The sequence below is a fragment of the Parasteatoda tepidariorum genome, chromosome 5, assembly GCF_982258835.1.
Source record: "Parasteatoda tepidariorum strain Cologne lab strain chromosome 5, Ptep-v5.0, whole genome shotgun sequence".
Lineage (NCBI taxonomy): Eukaryota > Metazoa > Arthropoda > Arachnida > Araneae > Theridiidae > Parasteatoda > Parasteatoda tepidariorum.
The window spans coordinates 7,696,672-7,719,499 of NC_141759.1; the positions used below are offsets into that span (position 1 = coordinate 7,696,672).

At 29.6% G+C, this 22,828-nt stretch overlaps 1 protein-coding gene across 1 annotated transcript in view; it reads left to right on the forward strand.

Moving 5' to 3' along the window:
- The first annotated feature begins 3,621 nt into the window (after positions 1–3,621).
- Positions 3,622–22,828, forward strand: part of LOC107442536 (uncharacterized) — a 287,072-nt gene continuing 267,865 nt past the window's right edge. Inside the window, exons 1-6 of the mRNA XM_087163362.1 lie at positions 3,622–3,986; positions 7,058–7,174; positions 7,263–7,370; positions 10,678–10,788; positions 15,360–15,470; positions 20,221–20,334. Of these exons, the coding sequence (XP_087019488.1) occupies positions 3,845–3,986; positions 7,058–7,174; positions 7,263–7,370; positions 10,678–10,788; positions 15,360–15,470; positions 20,221–20,334 (703 nt within the window). The 5' untranslated portion in view covers positions 3,622–3,844. The remainder of the gene's footprint in view (positions 3,987–7,057; positions 7,175–7,262; positions 7,371–10,677; positions 10,789–15,359; positions 15,471–20,220; positions 20,335–22,828) is intronic.

The window sequence follows — 22,828 nt, forward strand, 5'->3', positions numbered from 1 at the left end:
TCTATTTGTTATACGTTTATGTTTAAGTAGAATATTTCGACTGCATTTGCTAGATTATTATAAAATGGATAAGCTTAAAATAGTGTCCTTATCTGGATTTAAAAGAATAAGAAGATGAAGAAAAAAGGAAAAGAGCATAAGATTCTGCACTTCAAAGGAAAGAAAATAAGGAAATAATGAAAGTTAGACTTGAACTTTCAAAACAGATTGATAATGATGTAAAAGGTTCACCACTAAGTATTTCAGATAAACTTAATTATTAATAAATGGATTTTCTTCAAAAGTTAGATTGTTTATACTATGCTTGTATTGAAACAAGAGCTGGTTCTTAGGATTATTACGGGGAAAAACGGGCAATAAAACGATAGAACTATCTAACAATGTTTCTAAGAGAGGCTTATACTGATTTTTGTCAGTTGCATCCTAAACATTGTATAATTTTCCATATTTAGTGCCTTATGACTAAAAAATTGATTGCTACTGTAAAACTTAGAATCAAAACAAATATCATGAAATTTTTATTCTTTAACTGAAAGGCTAAAATTAAGTTTATGACAATACATGGTGATTATTTATGTATATAAAGTAAAAGAAATTTTGGATCTAATTGTTGGAAGGGTGCTTCTGATGCTTACAAAAATTTCTCATTGCTTGTTATAGGTTTCTAACCATCATTTATTGTAGTTTGGTAACGATGAGAAAAAGATGACAATAGCTCACAATAAAAAATATATAATGGCAAATGTGCAAGAAGAATGTTTTGAAATAACTCTTGAAAATTGAACTAACTTTCAATAATACGTAAGAGTTAAAAGAATCCGAGGTGATACTTTCCAAACAAACACATCTAGCATTAAAACCAGGGAAATTCAAGTTGACTTTGCAATGGCATATTCTTTTGAATATCAAAACGAATTTCAATCAGCATTTTATGGTATCCAGCCACAGTTCCGTTATTCACAGCGGCTGTTGTCTTAGATGATACTCTCCTAAAGAGTTTAAAATAGAGTCCTTTACAATATTTTCCTAAGGCAAAGACAAAGGTGAAACAATGTCTACACTTTTATTTTAAGACTGTTTAAAAACGATTCTACTTCAGAAGATGAGCTAACAGAAACCTTCTATAGTAATAAGTCAAGTTAAGAATTTAAAAATAAATATATGGTAGAATTATTTCATATTTTGTCAATCAAAATATAAAAAAAGAAATTAATTTGGAAATATTTTACGATATCACATGCAGAAGTTCCTTCTATGGGATAGGTGTGTAGTACAAAATCTTGAAAGCGAAGCAAAAAGCAAAGTTATTTATATCATTGTGTTGTTATACAAAAAGAATTATGTGCTATCCAGTGTTGTTTGCAAAGCTAAACAATCAACTCATGCCTAATACAACAGTATTATATATTAGCCAAAAGGAAATAAAGATATTAATTGAAAAGATCAATGCATGGCAACGGTAATACAAAGCATAAAATCTATGCATAAGTATCGTTAGATACTTGAATAAGATGCATAGATGCACATTGTGGCACACAAATAGTCAGTAAGTCAATTTCTGTTCTCTCCTGATCAGAAGTGCGCCTATAACTGAAATTAAAACGACATATGCTCTATCTCGGGAGCATTATTGACGCAAATGCACATGCTTGTAAACTTAAAATGCAATATTTGCATAAAATAATTGGAAAATATGCATATTTTTGTTTCCAAACAGAAATGATTTTGAAAGAATAGATGTGCCTAAGATTTGCTATGTTTTACTCTCTAAACCAGTATAAAGAAGGGCTACAACCATCTTTCCAGACCATTAACTATTTTATTTGCTAAAATAAATTGTTTTTCTTCTGCTAAATTAAAATAAATAAATATTTTAGTGCAACATTTATGACTTCTCAGTTGAAATATTCACAGCGGGTAACACACGTAACGTTCAGTTAACACACGTAACGCACCAATTTCAACAAAATAAAGAAGTTTTTACTGTTGCAAGAAATTTTTAAAAATCACTAAACACAACTTCGATATTGTATCTCTCTATAAAAGAAAATATCTTAATTTTTTGCCTTTATACTTCACAGAATTAAATGAATATATTCAAAGTTTCAAATATCTAGCATTATAAAGGGTAACACACGTAACAAAATTTCAGAAATTTTTTTTTTCAACATCAAATTAATTTGCGCCTTCAATCTTCGTTTTGAAAACTTACAACACATATAGATTTAACAACAAATTAAGAAAAACATTAAAAATATCTAACAAGTTTATTATAATAAGTGTTAAAGTTGAAATATGTCGTGTAAAAGTAACACACGTAACGAAAGAATCGCCCTATTACTAAAATATTTATGCAAGATGTTACTTAGATAATTAATAAATTTCGTTAATATTAATATATTTTCTTTGAATTAAATGAATTTTAATAATAAAAAAATTACTATTTATTTATTATTTTATTTATGATTATGATTAATTTTTTTTAAAATCAAGGTACACGATAGAAAATGAGAATTTCTTCACGTTCAATGTACTGACAAATATAAAAAGATGCTCGTAAAAAAAGCAGTAATAGAGCAGAGAAAAGAATAATAAAATTATTTGAAAAATAACTTTCGGATATTTATTTTAAACGCATAACTTTATTAGTCTTAATTTGTTTTAAACTTTTACGTTTAATAGTCTTTAACACTTTATCACAACATTTAAATTGAAAAAAACTAAATTCCTTTGACGCAGATGCTCACTGGAATCCTTTTTGTATATTTTTTCTTACGCTCTAATTACAAGCAAAAATATATTTCGGTATTTTTTAAATTGCAAAAAAAAAAATCAGTCTTTCAAAAAAAAAAATGTTTATCTGAATTACATTTGTACTAAAATGTAAAATCCGAAAACGTAGTTTTTTTTCATTTATACTCAAAAGTATATCAATAATTGTTTTTATAAATTAAAGAATTTCAATGCAAAATAATTGTGTAGCTTAGATCAAAATGTCTACTAATAAGAAAAAAAATCTAGAAATTATTGTTTGGATGTGAGTTATATTTAGAAGGTTTTACCTCTAACGAAGAAAAAGTACTTTTTAGTATTTTATAACCATAAAATATTAAAATGCTAAATATAATATTTTTCACCTATTTTATCCAAAATTAAAACAAAAAATTCAAAATAGTATTAAAAATTTGTTTAATAAAAACTCTGCTGTAAGGGATTAATGAAATGAATTTCTATCGCTTTTATTTATTATTTTTTATTTTTTTAGCTTACGTTGCATTTCTGCAATGGGTTAAACACTTTTCAGAGATTTCCACCACGAAGAACTCAGTTTTTACTTAATGAATATAATAATATTTATTAAATAAAGTAATAACATAATAATATTTATTAAGTAAAGTAAATTAAGTAATAACTTAAATAAATATTATAATATTTAAAGATTTTCCTCTCAAATAATTATTTTTGAAAGCATTATAGTATTGTTACCAAATTTAAATCTATATCAATGTTTATTTGTGCGTATAAAATATGCTACTAGATGGCACCAACGTGCCTTCAAAAGTTAAAAATTATGCATTGACTGATAATTTAAAAAGAAACTTTTCTTGAAGAGCGGTAATATTATCACTACAATTATCAGCAATCAGTTTCTTAATACCTGATAACAAAATATGTGTGTTTATTGAGTTCAAACATTGTTATCGTTAAATCTGTTTTCAGAAGGTAACATGAAATTAAACACAACGCATTATTCACTGCTAAACATTATATTTTAACTCAATTCAAGAATAAATTTTTCGGCTCGTGTTTTTCTTGTTTTTCGTATTAGCATAAGGGAATAAATATGAAGACGATAATTATTTCCATATTTCTTTTTATCCATTTCTTCGCGGTTGTGAAGGGTAAGGATGATATTACTTTAGAAGATGTCTCTATAGTTGTGAATGGAAGAAACGGAATCGCTCTGCTCAAAAATCAAAGTGCCGGTGAGAAAAATTTACTTCCTCCTCTGTGTAAGAACTTATTTAACTGACCAGTTTCAGGTAATTTTAAACCATATGGATCATTTAAATAATAGATAGTCTATAAAATAAGATAAATCCAAATTGTATGGCTTATTTACTTTAATTCGCAAAACGTTAAGCTTTTAACTCTTTAAGACATAGGTACTATTTTGAAAGTACTTACTTTTCTCGGATTAAAAGCTGTATCAAAAGCGGTACAAAGAGCTTAATTTTTAAAAACTTCTTCTTCTGTCGGATTAATTTTTATGTCCTAGGACTCAATCTTAGTGGTTCAAGGGCTAAATCTAACAAGAGATAATACATGAGTGAATATATTTTATGTTAGGGAATAAGACTCTTAATAAATGCAAAAAGCTCAAATGCAGGGCCTGTGATAAGGATTTCTTATTATTCGACAGTAAGTTAGCCAAATATTCGAAGTCTTCGCCAAAGACAAATCTCTACGATTTTTAACATATATTTTCTTTCCAGAGGAAAAAATCATTCGCCAAATTTACGATATTATTATAATATTTGGCGAGGTAGCGAATGCTTGGCGCGGGCTGAGCAAATGTCACATAGAAATGTGCGGCCATATTCGTTTCAAAAGACGTTAAAACTTTAAACATCAGATCAACTTAAACGTGATTTCAATTCTTCTCTAACAAATCAACCGATACACTTTTGCCAAGTTAGATCTTGTTGAACATCTATTTTAACGATGGCTTACAATTTTATATTAGGTCTACCGGAAAGTATCCTATTAACTCGATGGTGATATTCTAGCTTAAAAAGACGCAGTCTATATGGCGCAAATTAACATGTGCATCAGACATGTTCAAACTTGTAACGAAAATATCAGGCGTAAGTGGTAGATCTGATGTGTATATTTAGAAATAAATGTCTTACCATTTTCTTTTTTAATAATATAGTTATCTTTTCATCCTCATGTAAAGGGGAGAGTATGGCGTAAAGGGGCACCTGATAATATCACGTTATTTTTCTTTTGTTTAACTTCGGCGAAGGAGCAACCTTTCTTTGAAGTTGCGGAGAACCATGAGGGAGAATTGTCCCCATGTTAGATCCCTTACTTCACCGTTATTTACATTTCAGTCTCATATTACGTGTATATAATTCAATTATTAAATATTATTTTGTACATAGATTTTTTTTTTCGATTTTGTCCCTCGTTATTTATCAGCCTTACTTTTGTATACAATTTTTTTATTGTATATAACTTTCGTCATTCCTGTTATTATTATCATTTATTCTGACTAATTTTCACTGTTTTTGCTCATTATACTATAAACTAACTTATTCGTGTGGTTGCCTATTCATAGGTAACCTCATTTGTGGTCTTATTGATATTTGTGATTGCACACCCCTTCTTCCTTCCTATTTTCATCTAGACTACTCATTTAATTTCGCCACTTATTTCTCGATCTATATCTCGGATAAATCGGTAAGTGCCGCCTTACGCGACATACGCAGAAATTTTGCAATCATCGTGAAATAAAGGGGTGCGTTTTTTCGCGGGTAGAATTTTCCGGCAGAATTAATAGAACAGGACTTTTAAGATTATTAATTCGAACACCAACACTTATATAGACGTATGGACCCATTTTTGTCAGTTGCAGTCAAAACTCACCCACAAATTATGTGAGTTTCAGTCAGCATTTTCTGGAAATTCATTAACATACCTTTCCCTAATTATATTGCACGCGATTTTCCTTAGCCTCCATTGTAGATTTTGATAGCGAATCACGACACTCAGAGAATGTTCTACCCATAACGGGTAATCCTAAATCGCGGACAATATCACATAAGACACGTGACCAATTCCAATGGAGAGAAACGCAATTTTAACTAGTTTTGTGATTACAATTATAATTAAAGAAAGCGATGAAAACTTAATTTGAAATTATAGAATGATTATCAAGTCCAATACGGTTATCTAAATTGCTTATTTGTCGTGATGGTTAAAGTTGTTGTAAATCAAACTAACTAAATTTAAAATATATTTTAAAACAGAACTTCTTTTATTACTTTAAATATTGAAGCGCACGGAAACATGGAAAAAGTTGACGGAAAATGAATTAAGTAAGAAAGTGTTTGCGTAAAGGAATTTATTGAGCTTTGATGTTTTGAATAAAAATTAAGATTATTTACTAAGGAAAATACATTCAGAATAAAATTATTTTCACTTTTATTTCAATTGCTTTCTTACAGATAAAAATAGATTAAATAATTAATCTTTTAACTAGTCTACACTAGCGCCGGCTCATAGACCTAATATATACTTTTAAACTTATTCTATACCAGGCGTTATGTAAACAATATTTCTTTTAGCAGAAAATGTTTTGGAAGATTTTACATGGCAAAACTGTTCCCACAATTTGAACGACCATGTTACAGGCTTTAAGACATGTTAGCCATTTTCAGTCATATGAAATTCGGATGTGCCAAAATAAGTAAGGGACTTTGAAATGGTAAAATATCTGCATTTTTTAATCACTCTTTAGGACTACAGTATTAACATTCAGAAGGGTTTTTTTAAATTTTAGTGGTGAAAAAAATAAAATAAAAAGTCTTTAACTTCCATCTCACAGTTTGATCGATACAGATTTTGCATGATTGAAAAGGGCTTCATCTGTAAAAGCTTAATCCCTCAAATTGGGCCAACAATTTTGCGATTACACAAAGCTGGCATAGGAGTGCTCCGTAAGTTTCATGCAACCCCCCCCTCTCTCTCTTTATATATATATATATATATATATATATATATATATATATATATATATATATATATATATATATATATATATATATATATATATATATATATATATATATATATATATATATATATATATATATATATATATATATATATATATATATATATATATATATATATATATATATATATATATATATATATATATATATATTTATATATATATATATATATATATATATATATATATATATATATATATATATATATATTATAAATCGGAAGATGTTCAAACAGTTTTTCTTCACATTTCTAGCAACTGATGGCTGCAGTCCAAATCCATGTCAAAATAATCAGATATGTAGGGCAAAATCTGGAGGAAAATTTAGATGCAGTTGCAAATTGCCATTCAAAGGAGATCTTTGCGAAAAATGTAAGTAGATGTATTTCAAGTGTCTTAAAATGCTTATTAAAATATTTATTAAGAATGTGATATTTTTACAATATAAATTTTTTAACAGCTCCTTGTAATCCAAATCCATGCAAAAATGACGGAAATTGCAGCATTTCTTATCTTAGTGCAAAATGTAGTTGCTTGCCGGGATATAAGGGAGACATATGTACTGTAGGTAATTTAAAGTATATTCTCTTTTTTCTGGTTCAATAATATGGATTGTTGGTGCGTGGCATGTTAAAAACTCTCTTTTGCTCTAAAGCAGACATCTCTCTCTCTCTCGGTATTTCGATCTTGATAAAACTTAAAAGGAATCATAATTAACGTAGATTTATTATTGTTTTTATTTGCAGAAATAGTGCACCGAAAAAATTTAATGTTTGAATTTAACTGCTTATAAACTTTACGTAATACTTAAATAAGCACAAAACATAATCATAAACATTTAACTAATGTATGATCAGTGCAATTTTAAATACTACGAAACATTATTTATATTCATCTTTATTTCGTTTTATTTTATTTTATAGGAGAGAAAAAAAAACTTATGAAAACTTTCCTTCGAATTTTAATATATTTTACCACACAATTCATATTCAGCAAACTTAGTAAAAAACATTCGAGAGGACAAAACATTTGTCTACATGCTGTAAAAAATATAAGGTGAAGTCAGATAAAGAATATCATTGAAGAAATATGGTAATCATTTCCAAATTATGCCAAATTTATCAAATATATTATTTCTCTGCAAAAAAAATAATGTAAAGCTTTGAACTTTGAAACTTTGAAGGAAAACGAAACTGTAAGCTGAAACATAAGAAAAAAATTTTTAAAGAAAAAATTAAAAAAAAAATTAAGAGAAGTATTGTACATATCTAAGCATTTTTTTCCTAATAACACCAGTTTTCGATAGAAGCTAAGCTTATCGTGAGATCTTTTAAAATCTTATATTTATAAAATTCATGTCTTATTTCTTTTGTCATTTATTAAGTGACAAATGTCTATTAATTCTTTAATTAGTTTTCTTCAATTTGCAGGTTTAGTTTTACTTTAATATTATCATTTTATATCTTCTGTTGACATGTTAAGTTCTATGATTTGATCTCGTTTACCACTCAGAAAATATGAAAAAGAATTTTTAGAAAGAGATGTATATTTCCGGAAGTAGTATGTAGAGTAAGAAAAATTAAAAATGGATCATGCTTATAACTTTTGAACGCTTAGACAGATTTTTATTTTATGAAGTGTTGTGGCGACATCTCAAAGAAATACCTCTAATTATATGAAACAGTTAACTGTAACCATGGCGAAATATATTTATTATGCTTATTCTATTTCTGAAGAAACATACAGAATTTTGTTGTATTTGGTTTAACGTTCAAAAATAACCCCTGGTAACAAATTTTATAATGTTCTGTCTATTAGGGGTCAAACAAAGACAAATTACCATTTGGCTAAAAAAAAATGAAAAAAATGGGGTATCGCCAATATTTAGCATTAGTTACAACGTATTCACGTAACATATCAGCAGGGAATCATGCTGCCTTTAGGTAATTCATTGCGTAAACACGACACACACGGATAATTAAATCTGACCCAAAACCTGGTATTTACAATTTTCTTTTTTGTCTTAAAAGAAGTACTTCTGAAGACAAAAATTAAATTTACCACAGTTGCTCCCTCATTCAACTAAGGTTGAATTATTAAAAGAATTAAAAACTGCTAGTTTAATTATTTCAGGATTATCTCTTATCATTCAAAATGAAAAGCGCAAAATTATATATTGTGTGAGGACCACGATATATAATTAATATAAAGATGATGTGTAATGATGTTTTTTTTTTACTTTTTCAGGAGTAAATGGTAACTTACATAATCATGAATTAATATAGTCATATATTATCATTTATTTCATCAATCACTTTTTATATCTCTTGAGGGAAGAAAAATGGTGGGCTTATAAGCTTGTAACTTATTTTTCCTGTTTTTTTTTTTTTTTTTTTTTTTAATTTTTTTTTCCGGTGTCCTGGGAGAGGTAGGTTTCTTTCAGACAAAATTTCTAATTTCTACGCAGATTATAATAGATAACAACTCCCAATTAATAAAGTTAGTGAGGATGAGCTATAAAAAATCATTCAAAGCTTCTTATGATAAAATAGCTTCAAAGCTTGTTATGAAATTTTAATATTTAGAAGCTGGATAAAGTTTAAGAAAATTAAAAACTAATATAACTTTTTGCAGTATAATATTAGTTTCTCGTTTTTTAATGAGAACTGTATGAATACATCAACTAAATCAAAGGTTGAAATTGAATCATTAATGAGTGGCTGAATATTTGGTAATTGACCGAAATACTGTCCCCCAAAGAACACTTTTACCAGATTGCAGCAAAGAAGCTACAGTCAAGGAGACACGTTTGTGAAGCCGCATGTATGTCGATGCGTGGCTCTTAAAAAGGTTACTGTGTCTGCCTTTTGGGATACCACATTTTGACGTCACGATGACGTCAATATGATACCCCAATCAGACATTTATTCATCGCAGCGACGTCACCTCCTGACGAGAAAATGACAAATCCATGTCTCAACTGAGATGCTGTGATACGTAAGATATGACATATTCACGTCTCAACTGGGTCACCATGTGACAAACATGTGACTTATTCACGTCTCAACAAAGTCCCGATGTGACGAAATTGTGGCATTTATGTCTCAATAGACTCAATGTATTATTAAGCTGAGATGTGATTTCGTCACATTCTTGTTACACGGTGACGTCACTGCAACAGTTATATGTCTCATTGTGGTCATATATATATAAAACGTCGGACGACGGACGAATGCTTAGGTTCTAAAAAAATTTAAGAAATTAAAAACAGAAAATTCTTAATGATTAAACATAATTATCTTTCACCGTTATTAATTTTTTTTAAATTTCTTTTATGTAATCGTAACGTCTGCAAAAATGGTGGTACCTGTAAAGTAGTAAACAACCAGATCAGCTGCGGTTGTGTTTTTCCTTACAGTGGTCCGTACTGTGAAACTAAAAAGGGTAAATCGTAGTTTCATACAAATATTTTCAAATACGATTAACAGTTAAGCATAATATATTCTCGTGTACATGGTTTTTAAATGTTGGCAAAATTACCAAAAATTCTGAAAGCTTTAATTTGACAGAGATGTCAGCTGCTCCGGATTCGAAGAAAAAATATTTTAAACTTCTTCAAATCCTTAATTATTAGTTTTCTTACTTTTTTTAATTTGTATTAATCAATTCTTACATTGTTATTACAACTATATATATCTTTTACTAGAAAAACCATACGTCAAATTTAATTAGTTTGTGCAGCATGTTTTGTTATTTTTAGACCTATTCCGTTGTCTCGTTTTGGACAATGTTTTGTGTCCCAGTTTTATTCACAAACTGTTTAAGAGACTATAATAAGCTCTAAAAATTAATTTTGTATCTTGGTGTTAATGTAGGACCATGTTCATCTAATCCTTGCCAAAATGGAGGAACATGTAAAGAAAACCACATTTCGTTTAACTGCATCTGCCTACCTCAATACACAGGAAATAATTGCGAATTGAAAGGTAAAAGATCTCAGATTTACATTCTTTAAATTGTATATTTTCAAAATGATTAAGTAAGATTTTTATGTATTTATTTATACACTGTTAAATCAATGATTCACAATATTTGAACATTGAAATTCTGATCGTTCTCGAAAGCAAAAATAACCACTTCTGGATGATTTTACTTCAAGAAGAGGTCATAATTCTTTCTAAAAATCTTAAGAGCTTAAATTTGAAAACCAAGCAAATATCCTAAATTTTAATAGTTGTAATTTTTGTGCAATAGTTGTAATTTTTATGTAGGAAAAATGGATATCGAGCATGTGTGAACTCCTAAACAATTTTGCCATTCTCTCAGAAAATTCAATAGTTCGAGGTCATTTCTTTAAACGAGAAATATAAGTATGTTTAAGGTGTCAATCTAAAGAAAGCAACCCCCCAAGATTTTAATTTGCCACATTATCAGTATATTGATGAAATTATATTCGTTTCAATGTAGAATTGTTGCTTCTCAGAGCTACGCTCTTAAACAAAAAATCAGTTTTTGGTGCTTTCGGGCCCTGAAAATCATGGTTAAACAGCAACACACTAATTTTTTTTACTGAATAATAAAGTTCACTATTTGGACAAGCTCTGTTATTAACTGGGTTATTGATGCTTTTAGCAGATATAATCATTTAAACATTCAAAATTTTTAAAATCTGCATTTTTTTTAAATATTTTCTGAAAACAACATCGTCGCTCAGAAAATCTAGTTATACTATCTTGTAAACTAAAATAAACAGATTAGATAAGAAATTTATCGTTAGTTTTGATATATAAAACATAAACTCAGTGACTGGCACAGTATAGTCATTTCAGGCCTTTGAACCATCAAACTTCTAACTAACAAACCAAATCATATAATTATGATTCGGTTCTTACGATGTCACAGTCAGTCGATGCCACAGTCGATTGTCAGTTGATGCCTATGATGCCACATGTAATTAAAAATGGATAGTCCACTCCTCATCTGTTTGTTCACAAAAACCTAAACAAAAAAGTTTATATATATATATATATATATATATATATATATATATATATATATATATATATATATATATATATATATATATATATATATATATATATATATATATATATATATATATATATATATATATATAATAAATAAATAAATACAAGAAAACACTAAGAAAGTTAAGAAAAACAATAAGTATCATGTTATTAAAATGTTGTTTGTTATTTTTCTACTTATTATTTCCCACCCCCTTTTTTTCATATGTCTATAATTTTTCTTTGTTTTATTCTTCATTTTGAACTTATATATATATATATATATATATATATATATATATATATATATATATATATATATATATATATATATATATATATATATATATATATATATATATATATATATATACTACGAATAGCAAACAGCCTCATGAATTGCAAGAATAAGTCGTCGATGTAATTCAAACGGCGGATATATAGGAGGAGATGAAAAGATTTGATTTTGTCCTAAGGATTAACAACTAAAATTAAGTACAACATTCTAATTTATGAGAAAGGAAAAAAAAGAATTTTAAACTTACTAAAATACAAAATTTCAGCAGTAAAATACTAATTTTGATAATAATTGTAGAAAAAACACAAGTAAATGTTACCGATATTATGATATCCTCATTCATCAATGTGTTTTCAGTATCATTGAATCAGTATTGCCATTTTATTTGCTAACCTGTGTTATTCTGAAGAAGTACCTGATATCTAAAATAACGATAAATAGTAAAGTGATGAGAAAACATTTGAATAGTGTTAGAAAATGATTATTGGAAAAAGAATAAAAAAATCTTGTCTGAAAGAAAAATTACCTTGTTCCATAAAAATGCTGGATTTTTTAGACTCCCTAAATTTGATTTTAAAACCTGTAACTAAATTACACAAATATGTGAACAAATAATAATTGACAGAGCGCTCGCTGTTTTATTGTTCATTTTCAGCAGTACTTTATATAAATACATCACTATGAAAACTCAGTACCTTTCTGTGCTATTTTCTTCTAAAATTATATCTTTTAATTGCAGATGAACTTGAATAAAATCTCTTTATTTCAGCTAATTTTTAACGGGAAGAAAAATATTGTCTCAAAAAGGTGAATGAGTGTGACTTCTAACATAACATTTACACGCTATGAAAAAGATGCGGATTCTGCATTCTTTGAGACTTTTAATGACAGTAACTTCGGATTAACCCTAACTTTGACAGACCATTATTCAGAAAAGCAACAGTGCCCCATGAAAACGATTGCATGTCCATAACCAGGCAGCGATGAACTAATAATCTTGGAAAACTAAATTTTGGGGTGTTGTTGCCTTCTTTGAATAAACCCCTTCATACCTTTAATTTCACCGAAATGACCTGGAACTTTTACATTTTCTACAGAAAAGGAAAAATTTTTTAGGAGCCCAAACTTACATTTTTCCTAATAAATTTATATAAAAAGAAGACAAAAATATAAAAAAATAAATAATGAAAAAATAGAATAAAAATATTTTTAAAAAAATCAAGCCAAAGAAAAAGTTGAAAAAACTGTCAGACTATTTATGTCAGACTAAGTTCATAGTAATGATTTTCAAAAGGTTCTAGGCATATCAAATTATTCATATACTACGGTTTTTGAAGAAAAAAAAGTATTCTAGAGTTTGGTATGTAATATATTTTTTTTCTTTTAACCTTTTTTTAGTACTACTACACATAAATAAATTTAAAAGTTCATATGCAATGCCACTTGGTTTTAGTATTTTTGTGTTGAGGCTTTTAGAATGTTGGCAAAATTAACGAAAGTTCTGAAAGTTTGGATTTTAAATATCCGCCATTTTATAAAATAATGTGTAAAAAGTGTGGTAGATGGAAGGCCTGCCTTTAAACACCAGCTTTTCGTTTATGCAACATATCCTTTTACCAAATAAATCAAGATTGGTAATTTAATTATCTCGTTGTTTACATTTATCTTGGATAAGCAACATGTTTGAATAACACGAAAAATGTAAATAATAAATAATGTATGTAAATAATATAAAAATCTGTGTTATATTGAGGAAAAAATGTATTTCTCATAATTCTAAACCCATTCTCATAATTCTAAACCCATAGCTAAAGGATGCTGCTTAATTTTATCCCAAATTGCTGCACCTTTATTCTCGATATCATTTTTCTCATTATAGCGAAATGTGAGTTAGGCTGGCAAACTGCTAAACAACCCATCATCCTGCTGATCATCTCACTCTTAGTTATGTGAAGTTTTATATTTTATAATCGTCGTTAAACAGCCAAATTTTTGAGTTTTCAACCACCAACGTTCAATTATGTAGCCTCGTAATTTTGAGTCTAATCCAGAAGGCAATGAAACCCCTGGATCAAGTATAGGGATAAATTTCCCCTTTGTGGAGGGCTTTTTGATGGAACTTTCATTTGCATTTCATGGAGAGGGAGTTCTGAGGGATCCGTCAAACAATGAGGATTTTTTTACGTCAGCACTAAAGTCAGTGTGAGCCGGGTGCAGTATTTGTATCGAACAGCTATCGCTGGGATTCGAACTCGATGGACTCACCTCATTGGAAGACGAGTGCTCCATCCCTTGCGCCACCATGACTCAGTTATATAAAATTGAGGCACACCAGTGTGGGTGCAGGTGCTTGGAATGCTCTGGGATGTAAAAATATTCAATAAAAAGATTTGTATTGGTATTCTTTGACTTTATCGCTATCCATTCGTAAAATTGCCGAACTCTAAAGAACAGAGATCGTAATTTTGTTTGTATATATGTAATCGATTGCTTACGGCTGCTATAACAAGACCAGAATGGCATTATTCATAATACTAAGCACCGTAAGCTAAATGTTAAGCTTAGAACAAGAATGAAGGGTAAATTTAGATTTATCTGACAAGAATTGGAAAATAGCAAGACTTTACTGCCAAAGTCTAAAAAGCTCTTAAAGCTTCCATCTATTACCATATAAACATGGCTATTTGATAAAATCCAAAAGTAACGATAGTCATTTTTAAAAAGCTCTATATTAGGAAATACTTAAATAAAAGTGAAACAAAAATAAGAATATTCATTTATTAATGAAAACACGAACTAAACTACCCGAAATATTGAATTTCTGTGTTCATTATTGCAAATTAACCTGAAAGACAGTTTTTGAACTATAGACATTTTTTTATTTTCGAACTTATAGCATTAACTTATTTCCTTTCTCGACGAATTCGACTTTATTGCATATTTGATACTACTGTAAGAATAGACATCGGGCATTTATTAACAAAAACTGGTTTCAACCTTTTTTTTTGCAGGTTGCAGGTGAAAGCTTTGGAGATTTTTCACAATTCTCATTCAGTTTTATTTTTCATGTTTAACCACTTATGTTAATAAGTAGATGGTACTGTTTTCATTTTCATCCAGCTGTCTCAAGATGTAGTTAATATTTGAGAGTTCAACTAAATATTCTTATTCTTATAACTTCAATCTTTATTTTAAATTTACGATAAATATCTAGTTCTAATATTTTTTTTAGATGTCTGTTACAATAGACAACTCTGCAAAAATGGAGGCTCGTGCATAACTACGTCACCTAATAAGTTTAAATGTATCTGCAAAGCTCCATATTCTGGAAGTACCTGTCAAGGTTGTGTTTTATGTTTATGTATACATTTAGTGAGAAAATAAATTTTTTATTTTATAAGAAAATTTCACTTCCAAACTTTAAATATTTGAAATTCAAAGGCTAAGAAAATTATTTAATAACATTGAATTTTATAGTATAAAAATTTCTACTCTGCATCGAATGAGGGAGGAATGAAAGCATACAATACAGACTTGCGTCAGACGAGTATTAGAATGAGAGGTCGAATCGTTTGTTTTAAACTTTATTTGTAAAAAAATTTGATAAGTTACATCATATAACGTTGGGCAAAAGATAAAAACAAAAAAAGAAAATACGAGGATGAGACATAAAATAAGTTTCCTGTGTTGATTGTGGACATAGGTGTATATAAAAGGCAATACATTGAGATATTAAAGATAAGACATAACTTAATTCACCATATATTTAACAGAAAAGTTGTGGTATCACACCACTTTAAAAGATTCGAAAAGTGTGATACTTACAAATTCAATTAGCATAGCTTTCAATGCAACTTCTACTTAAATTCTTGCTCATACCAGAAAATAGATGAATACAAGGTCAGAACTGTGTGTTTTATGATTAAAAATTTTCCAAACCAAAAGTTGTAATAAGGATTCGCACTGCTGTTGAAAAAAATGGTCTCATCCGACAACTGAACGCCAGATGTGAATAATACAGGTCACTTTGTATTAGTAGGGTCAATCAATTTATACAGTTTGTGACCAATCACGAAAAAATCCAGCGGCAAAATTTCTTGGCAACATGCTTAATGTCACATAGTCCGTTCAAAGTTTCCTCCGTATGCAGAGCTCTGTTTTTCTTTGAAGGGTCTTTAGAACCTTTAAAATGGTGTGACAGATATCTCAACGTATTCAGGAGTTCTGCGACAAAATAAAACCACGTCTTATCTTCAATATCCCATTATATTTTGTCTTTCATGCACATAATTGACCAAAGTAGCAGGGGGAAACATATTTTCGAAAATAGAACAAAAAGAAAAATAAGCCTGAAAAAATGCTTTTATGCATTTTAATTGTAGTGTATCGAATATATAAATGTTAAATCAAACACAGTAGAAAAACATATAAAATTTTAACTATGTCAAAATAGAAACAATCCATAAGTTTAGTACATTGAAATATATACCAATCCTTTATACTATTCAAACATATAAAAACAAATAGTTAAGGTTTTAAAATCAAAAGGTTTCAAAACTAGCTTAAAATTTGAATCTCATTTATTTTACTTATGATAAAAAAAAAATTTTGGGATTAAAAAAAATTGCGATAAATTGATCAAGTTGGAAAAAAACATGCTTATCTTGCAGTCAATTTATAAAATATGACAGTCACAATGCTTATTTAAGTTTGCCTCAAATTGACCAGAAAAGTATAAAACAGTTAGCATTTTACACATGACCAAGGCATTTTATAGAATGATTCATGTCCAAAGAATGATGAACGACCAAAATTCGAAACGATGAATATATATTCCACATTTCCTTGGTATCTCTTAGAATGACTAATGAAAAACCTGCCACTATTCTACACAATGACTAAACAATGTTGTACATTGTGGTTCATCATAAAGCCATCTTGATTTCGTGCTATAATTAGATCCAAGAAAAGAAAGAAAAACAAACGTGAATCAATACCAAGAGAACAGTAGTATCGACATTGTGCCAGATTTCAATAATGTTAGCCTTCCCTTCTGTCACAGTTCAGTCCGATTTCCACGTTTTCTTGGAGATTAAAGTAATGGAAAGGGTCGTCATAACAAGGACCCTGTTATCTAAAAATCCCCTTTGTGAAATGAAATTTTCAACGTAAATTGAGGCAGTAAACTATTGGAAATATGGCGTCGGCCACCGGTTCTCTCTACACCTACAGCCAGTCCCTGGCCAAATTAATAAACACACTAAAAGATTCTATGTAAAATCTTAATTATCAGGTGATACTATACAGCTTTACGAGGGTTGCTATTTATATTTCTGGCCTAATAATGAAAAAACAAATATGTAGGATCGAAATTGGTTTTATCGTTTTTCAAAATATTCTCCATGATGATCAATACACTTTTGCATGCGTTTGAACCAATTTTCATAGCACTTTTTCCAGTCCGATTGAGGTAACTCCAAAACATGCGTTTTGAATGCATCAACCGCTTCTTCGGGGGTCGAAAATCGTTGTCCACGTAAGTTATTTTTGATGTGTGGGAATAAGAAGAAGTCATTGGGTGCCAAATCAGGGCTGTACGGCGGATGACCCATCAGTTCGATCTTTCGCTCCGTCAGAAATGCCTTTGTTTGAGTCGATGTGTGAGAGCTCGCATTGCAATGATAAAGAATGATTCGCCTGTTCTTCTGCTTTTTTCAAATTTCTCCGATGACTTCTGGCAAACAAATGGTCGTGTACCATTCAGAATTGACCGTCTTGCGTTGCTCTAACGCCACTGTTGCCACATGACCGTCAATGCCGAAGAAACAGGCAATCATTTGTTTCGATGTGCTTCTTCCTCGAACAACTTTTGTTGGTTTTGCCTCGTCTTGGAAGACCCATACAGTTGATTGCCGTTTTGTTTCCGGCTCATATGCATAGATCCCTGATTCAATACCTGTGTAGATGTTATACACAGCCTTTGATGTACCTTGAACGTATTTTTCGAACATTTCCTTGCACCAATCGACACGAACCTTTTTTTGAGCGTTTGTCAGATTATGCGGGATCCAACGCGAACAAATTTTTTTTACGCTCAAATGTTCATGCAATAGTTTATTGATGCTAGTCATACTAATGTTCAAAGATGCCTCTATCTCACGGTATGTCACATGACGATCTTGCTTTATCAGTTCACTCACAGCATCGATCTTTTCTGGCACAACAACGAATTTTGGACGACCTGCACGGGATTCGTCCTGGATGAAACATTGACCACGATTAAATTCGTTATACCAATTTTTTACAGTGCTGTAGGATAGCGCTTTATCGCTGAATAAAGAATTAAGTTCATCGAAGCACTCTTGTCTTGACAATCCACGTCGAAAGTTATGAAAAATAATGGCACGAAAGTGTTCACGATTCAATTCCATTTTTTGAAAGAGAAGAACTTTTTAATTTACTGTCAACAACACAAATGAAGCTATAATGGTAAATCGTCTGCTGAATTTATGTTTAAAAATATCAAACTTTCGATTAAAATCATCTGCGGTCGCCTAGCAACACTTACTGTTGCCAAGGCCAGAAATATAAATAGCAACCCTCGTATTGTCTTTATGTAAGTGAAACCGGTTTGCACTTATTTACGTTCATTGCATCAATCGGTTAAATTAGACAATATTTAACATAAATTCGACGATAGGATAAATTAGACGACATGTTATATAAATATAGAATATTTATAATATCAAGTATTATATTAGTATATTATAATAACTAAACCAAATTATTAGACGCACTGTAGTTTTTTAACAATGGCATGTTTTGCACGAGTTTACATGCAATATTTTTATATTTAAGCATACGTATAATGGGTTTTTAAGCAAGAGATTTTTTTATATACTTCCTATTTGTGTTTATTTTTAATGTATTGCCGTACAATGTTAACCAATTGATACACGAACGTAAACAATCGCGAATCGGTTTCAGCCACGTAAAAACATTGAAACTGTTTAGTATCGGCTGATAATTAAGATTTTGCATAGAATCTTATAGTGCGTCTAATAATTTGGCCAGGGACTGCAGAGCTGAAGCCTTCAAACAAAATTAGCCAGCCTTCACCCTCGCTGTATAAAAGAGAAGAAATACTCTTTTTACTCTTTCCATGTCAGTTGCACAAAAATAAATAAAACTATCTGGATCATCCAAATTCTTTTTTTCGTATGTTCCTATGCTTAAAAATAGCTTTCAACTTAGGGTACTGCTTAATTCTTTAATGTCACGAATAATTTGTTTGTTTAGTAAAATGAAACAGAAGATATCAGATAAAAAGAGAAAATCTTCCTTAAAGAACATGTAGATAAAAAAGTGCTGGAGGTGCTTTTATTGTGTGGGAAGATTTAAACTATGGTGGTCAACTAACAGTCAGCAAAATCCGATATTCTAGAAAGTTAATACTTCAATCTACGCGAAAAGTCTCTCAGGGGCTTAGATGACAACATAATTGGCATGTTCTTTCCCTTAATATCAATTTCCAAAGAAAATATCAATAAGGCTGCATATTACAAAAAAGAACAGTTAAAATCTGTGACAGAAATTAAGGCCTCCATCACTGAAAACCGACATGTTACTATCATCCAGGTTTTGGTAAATGATAAGTAACATCGCATATTTCATGTCATATATACATGTGGCGGGTATTTGGGCTATAATCGTAATTCGCTTTTTTTTACGGAAACTTTTCCCTCCTTTTTTACTAATACGATTTTTTTCCAATCCAGTTGGTAGAGAGAGAAAAAGTTAATCCTTATAAGTTTGAGTTTGGATATTGACCTACTTAATATGCCTATCTGATTCATATTGGATTTGTTTGCATCCATTTATGGCGCAAAATCAAAATGGTTTCATTTAAGTGGGAAACACTCGAATAAATCTCATATTTCACTCTTTAATAAAATAGACAGACAGGTTTCATTTGAAATAATTATTATCAGGAAAAAGATTTCTATTATTCTTTTTAAATATTTGATTTGTTATTACGCCACTGATTATAATGAAAAGAAATACATTCCTTCTAACGCTTTTTGTTCTTATAGTTTTCAGTCCATGTAAGCCTAATCCATGTCAAAATGGCGGAACCTGCAATCCGGTTGGAAATACTTTTAAATGTCAGTGCAAAGAAGGTTTTGGTGGAGATCAATGCGATATTAGTTAGTAAAGTTAATGTATTTTATCCAGTTATATTTCTATCACTAAAAATATAACTACAAACAAATTCTACTAATTCATTTATCTATTTAGTACAAATAGAATAATGACCTTAGTTTCATTTTTATCAAGTCGTCAAAAATTGAAAAATGTACAAAATCTTGCCATTAGTCAATGTACATTTTTAAAAAAATATTAGTTTTATCAATCTTTAAAAAATGAACTTTACTTTAACTGAGAAAAAAACCTTCATTTGGGGTCAAAAGCAAACTTTTATTTCTTCAAATCAGAGTTGTGAAGTCGGTAGTTTTTTCATACATTTTTTCCCTATGTTCCTACATATTTATTATTTCGTATTTTTACGGCATTCATTTAAAATTTCGCCATTATAATCAGATTTTCGCACACAAAAACAATAGTTAATAAGTACTTTGTTTATAGTATAAATATTTGATCTAGTATAATCGTTTATTATTATTGTATCGTATTGTATTATCTAGTAGAACTGTTTATACGTATACAGTGCTACAAAATGTTTAAGATGATGTTGATTTTTTTATTGGATATATTATGACAAATATTGATTTGGAATATCGTACGGTTCTAATAACTATTTAAAGTATTAATTTTCCCTTTTATTTGCTACTAGGAACAAAACTATTTTAAATTTAGTTAATTAATTAATTGATCATAACAAATCTAATCTTATCTTTCTTCCAATCCCGACTAGCAATTTAAGGAATTTTTCACAGCGTTTAAACAAACTTCTTCCGGTTTAAGGAAAGTGTTTCGATATAAGTGGAAGAAAATTTTAAAGCTTTCAATTTTATTTTTCATTTAATAAATTTGATTTACAATAATTTTTATGACCACTACTTGTAAACAATTTAAACAAATATGTGAGATCTGAAAATCAAACTGTGATGTTTCTTTTAATGCTGGCAAAGTTATACTCCCTCCGTCCCAAATAGATTGTTACATTTAGGCAGCAGATTTTTACCCAAATTTGTTTATACATTTAAAGTAGTGGAGTCACAAATAATTTCCGACGCCATTTAGTTATTCGACTTCGGTGAAAATATGCAACTAATGAATTCACGATAATATAGATAGAACTACAAGAGAGTTCTGACGAAATATGGTTGGACAATTTTGTGAGAGGTCAAATAGCTGCTCGAATCGACTATGACTAGCGTTACCAATAATTGTCTGAAATTTGTGCAACTGACTCTACATAAGTCAAAGAAAGCTACTCAGCAGCTTATTCTAAATCTTGAATGTGATAATGTTGATGTGGCTCTTATTCAAGAACCATATTATTTTAAAGGAAATCTTCCTGGATTTCCGAAAACTTATAAAAAATTTTATGATATAAATTTTATTATGAGATTATTAAAGCAGCTATTATTGTATGTAATGGTGCAATTACTGTGTTTTCCGATTCTAAAAATTTTGATTATAATTCTGTTTTTATTGACATTTCTTTTGGTGGTTACGAATTTACCCTTTTCTCTTATTATTTTGACTCTTCAGTTAATATCGATGCTGATCTTAGAAAAATTGAGCATACTTTTGCAAATAAACTTATTTGGAACATGGATGCTAACAGAAAGTCTGAAGTTTGGTTCAGTCCTGTAGCGGACTCCAGAGGTATCAAGCTAAGCGAATTCTTCAGTACGTGGCAGCTGTTTACGCGACACAGGGTTCGAGCTACTTTGATGTAACTGTTGTCGGACTAGAAGTATTTGAACTTATTGAGAATTGGTTTATATCAGAGTACGATTCTTTTTCTGATCATAGGCTGATTTCTTTCGAACTGGGAATACCTAAAGCAGGCAGACAAAAAAAAAATTCTTCAAATACGAAGCTATTTAATATTAAGAAGGCGAATTGGAGGATTTTTCATTCCCATTGCACTAATGTCGAAAAAGTCATACCAGAGTCTCTGGGTAACTGTACTCAGCCTGATGCTCTGGAATGTTATGTTCAAGATGTGCAAAATTTAATTATCTCTGACGCTGAGAAATCAATTCCCTTAAACATAAGTGGTCTGCACAGAGTACCCTGGTGAACGGAAGAAATTTTCTGCTAATGCAAAAGCAGTTAAATGCTGCTAGAAGACGCTACCAAAGAACAAATAATCCCACTCTAAGATAGATCTATAAACAGAAGTATATTCAAATTAGAGTGAATTTATAATTCGAAACTTGAGGAAAGCAAATTTAACTCTTGAACAAACTTTCTTGCTGATATTATTGTGCGGAATGTTTGGAAGAAAATTTATACTCATGGAGTTAAAACCAATTTTGCTAAAAGACTTGAAATTTCAGGAATTGAAACTTCCTCTGGACGCTTTACTTCATCTTTTGAAGACACGTATTGATGTTATCTAAAAGAAATCTTTCCCTCGTGATTCCAGAAGTAATGATAACTCAAATTAATGGGTTTTAAGTTCAGAAGTTGAACTTATTTATGATAATGATGATGATCTCTCCT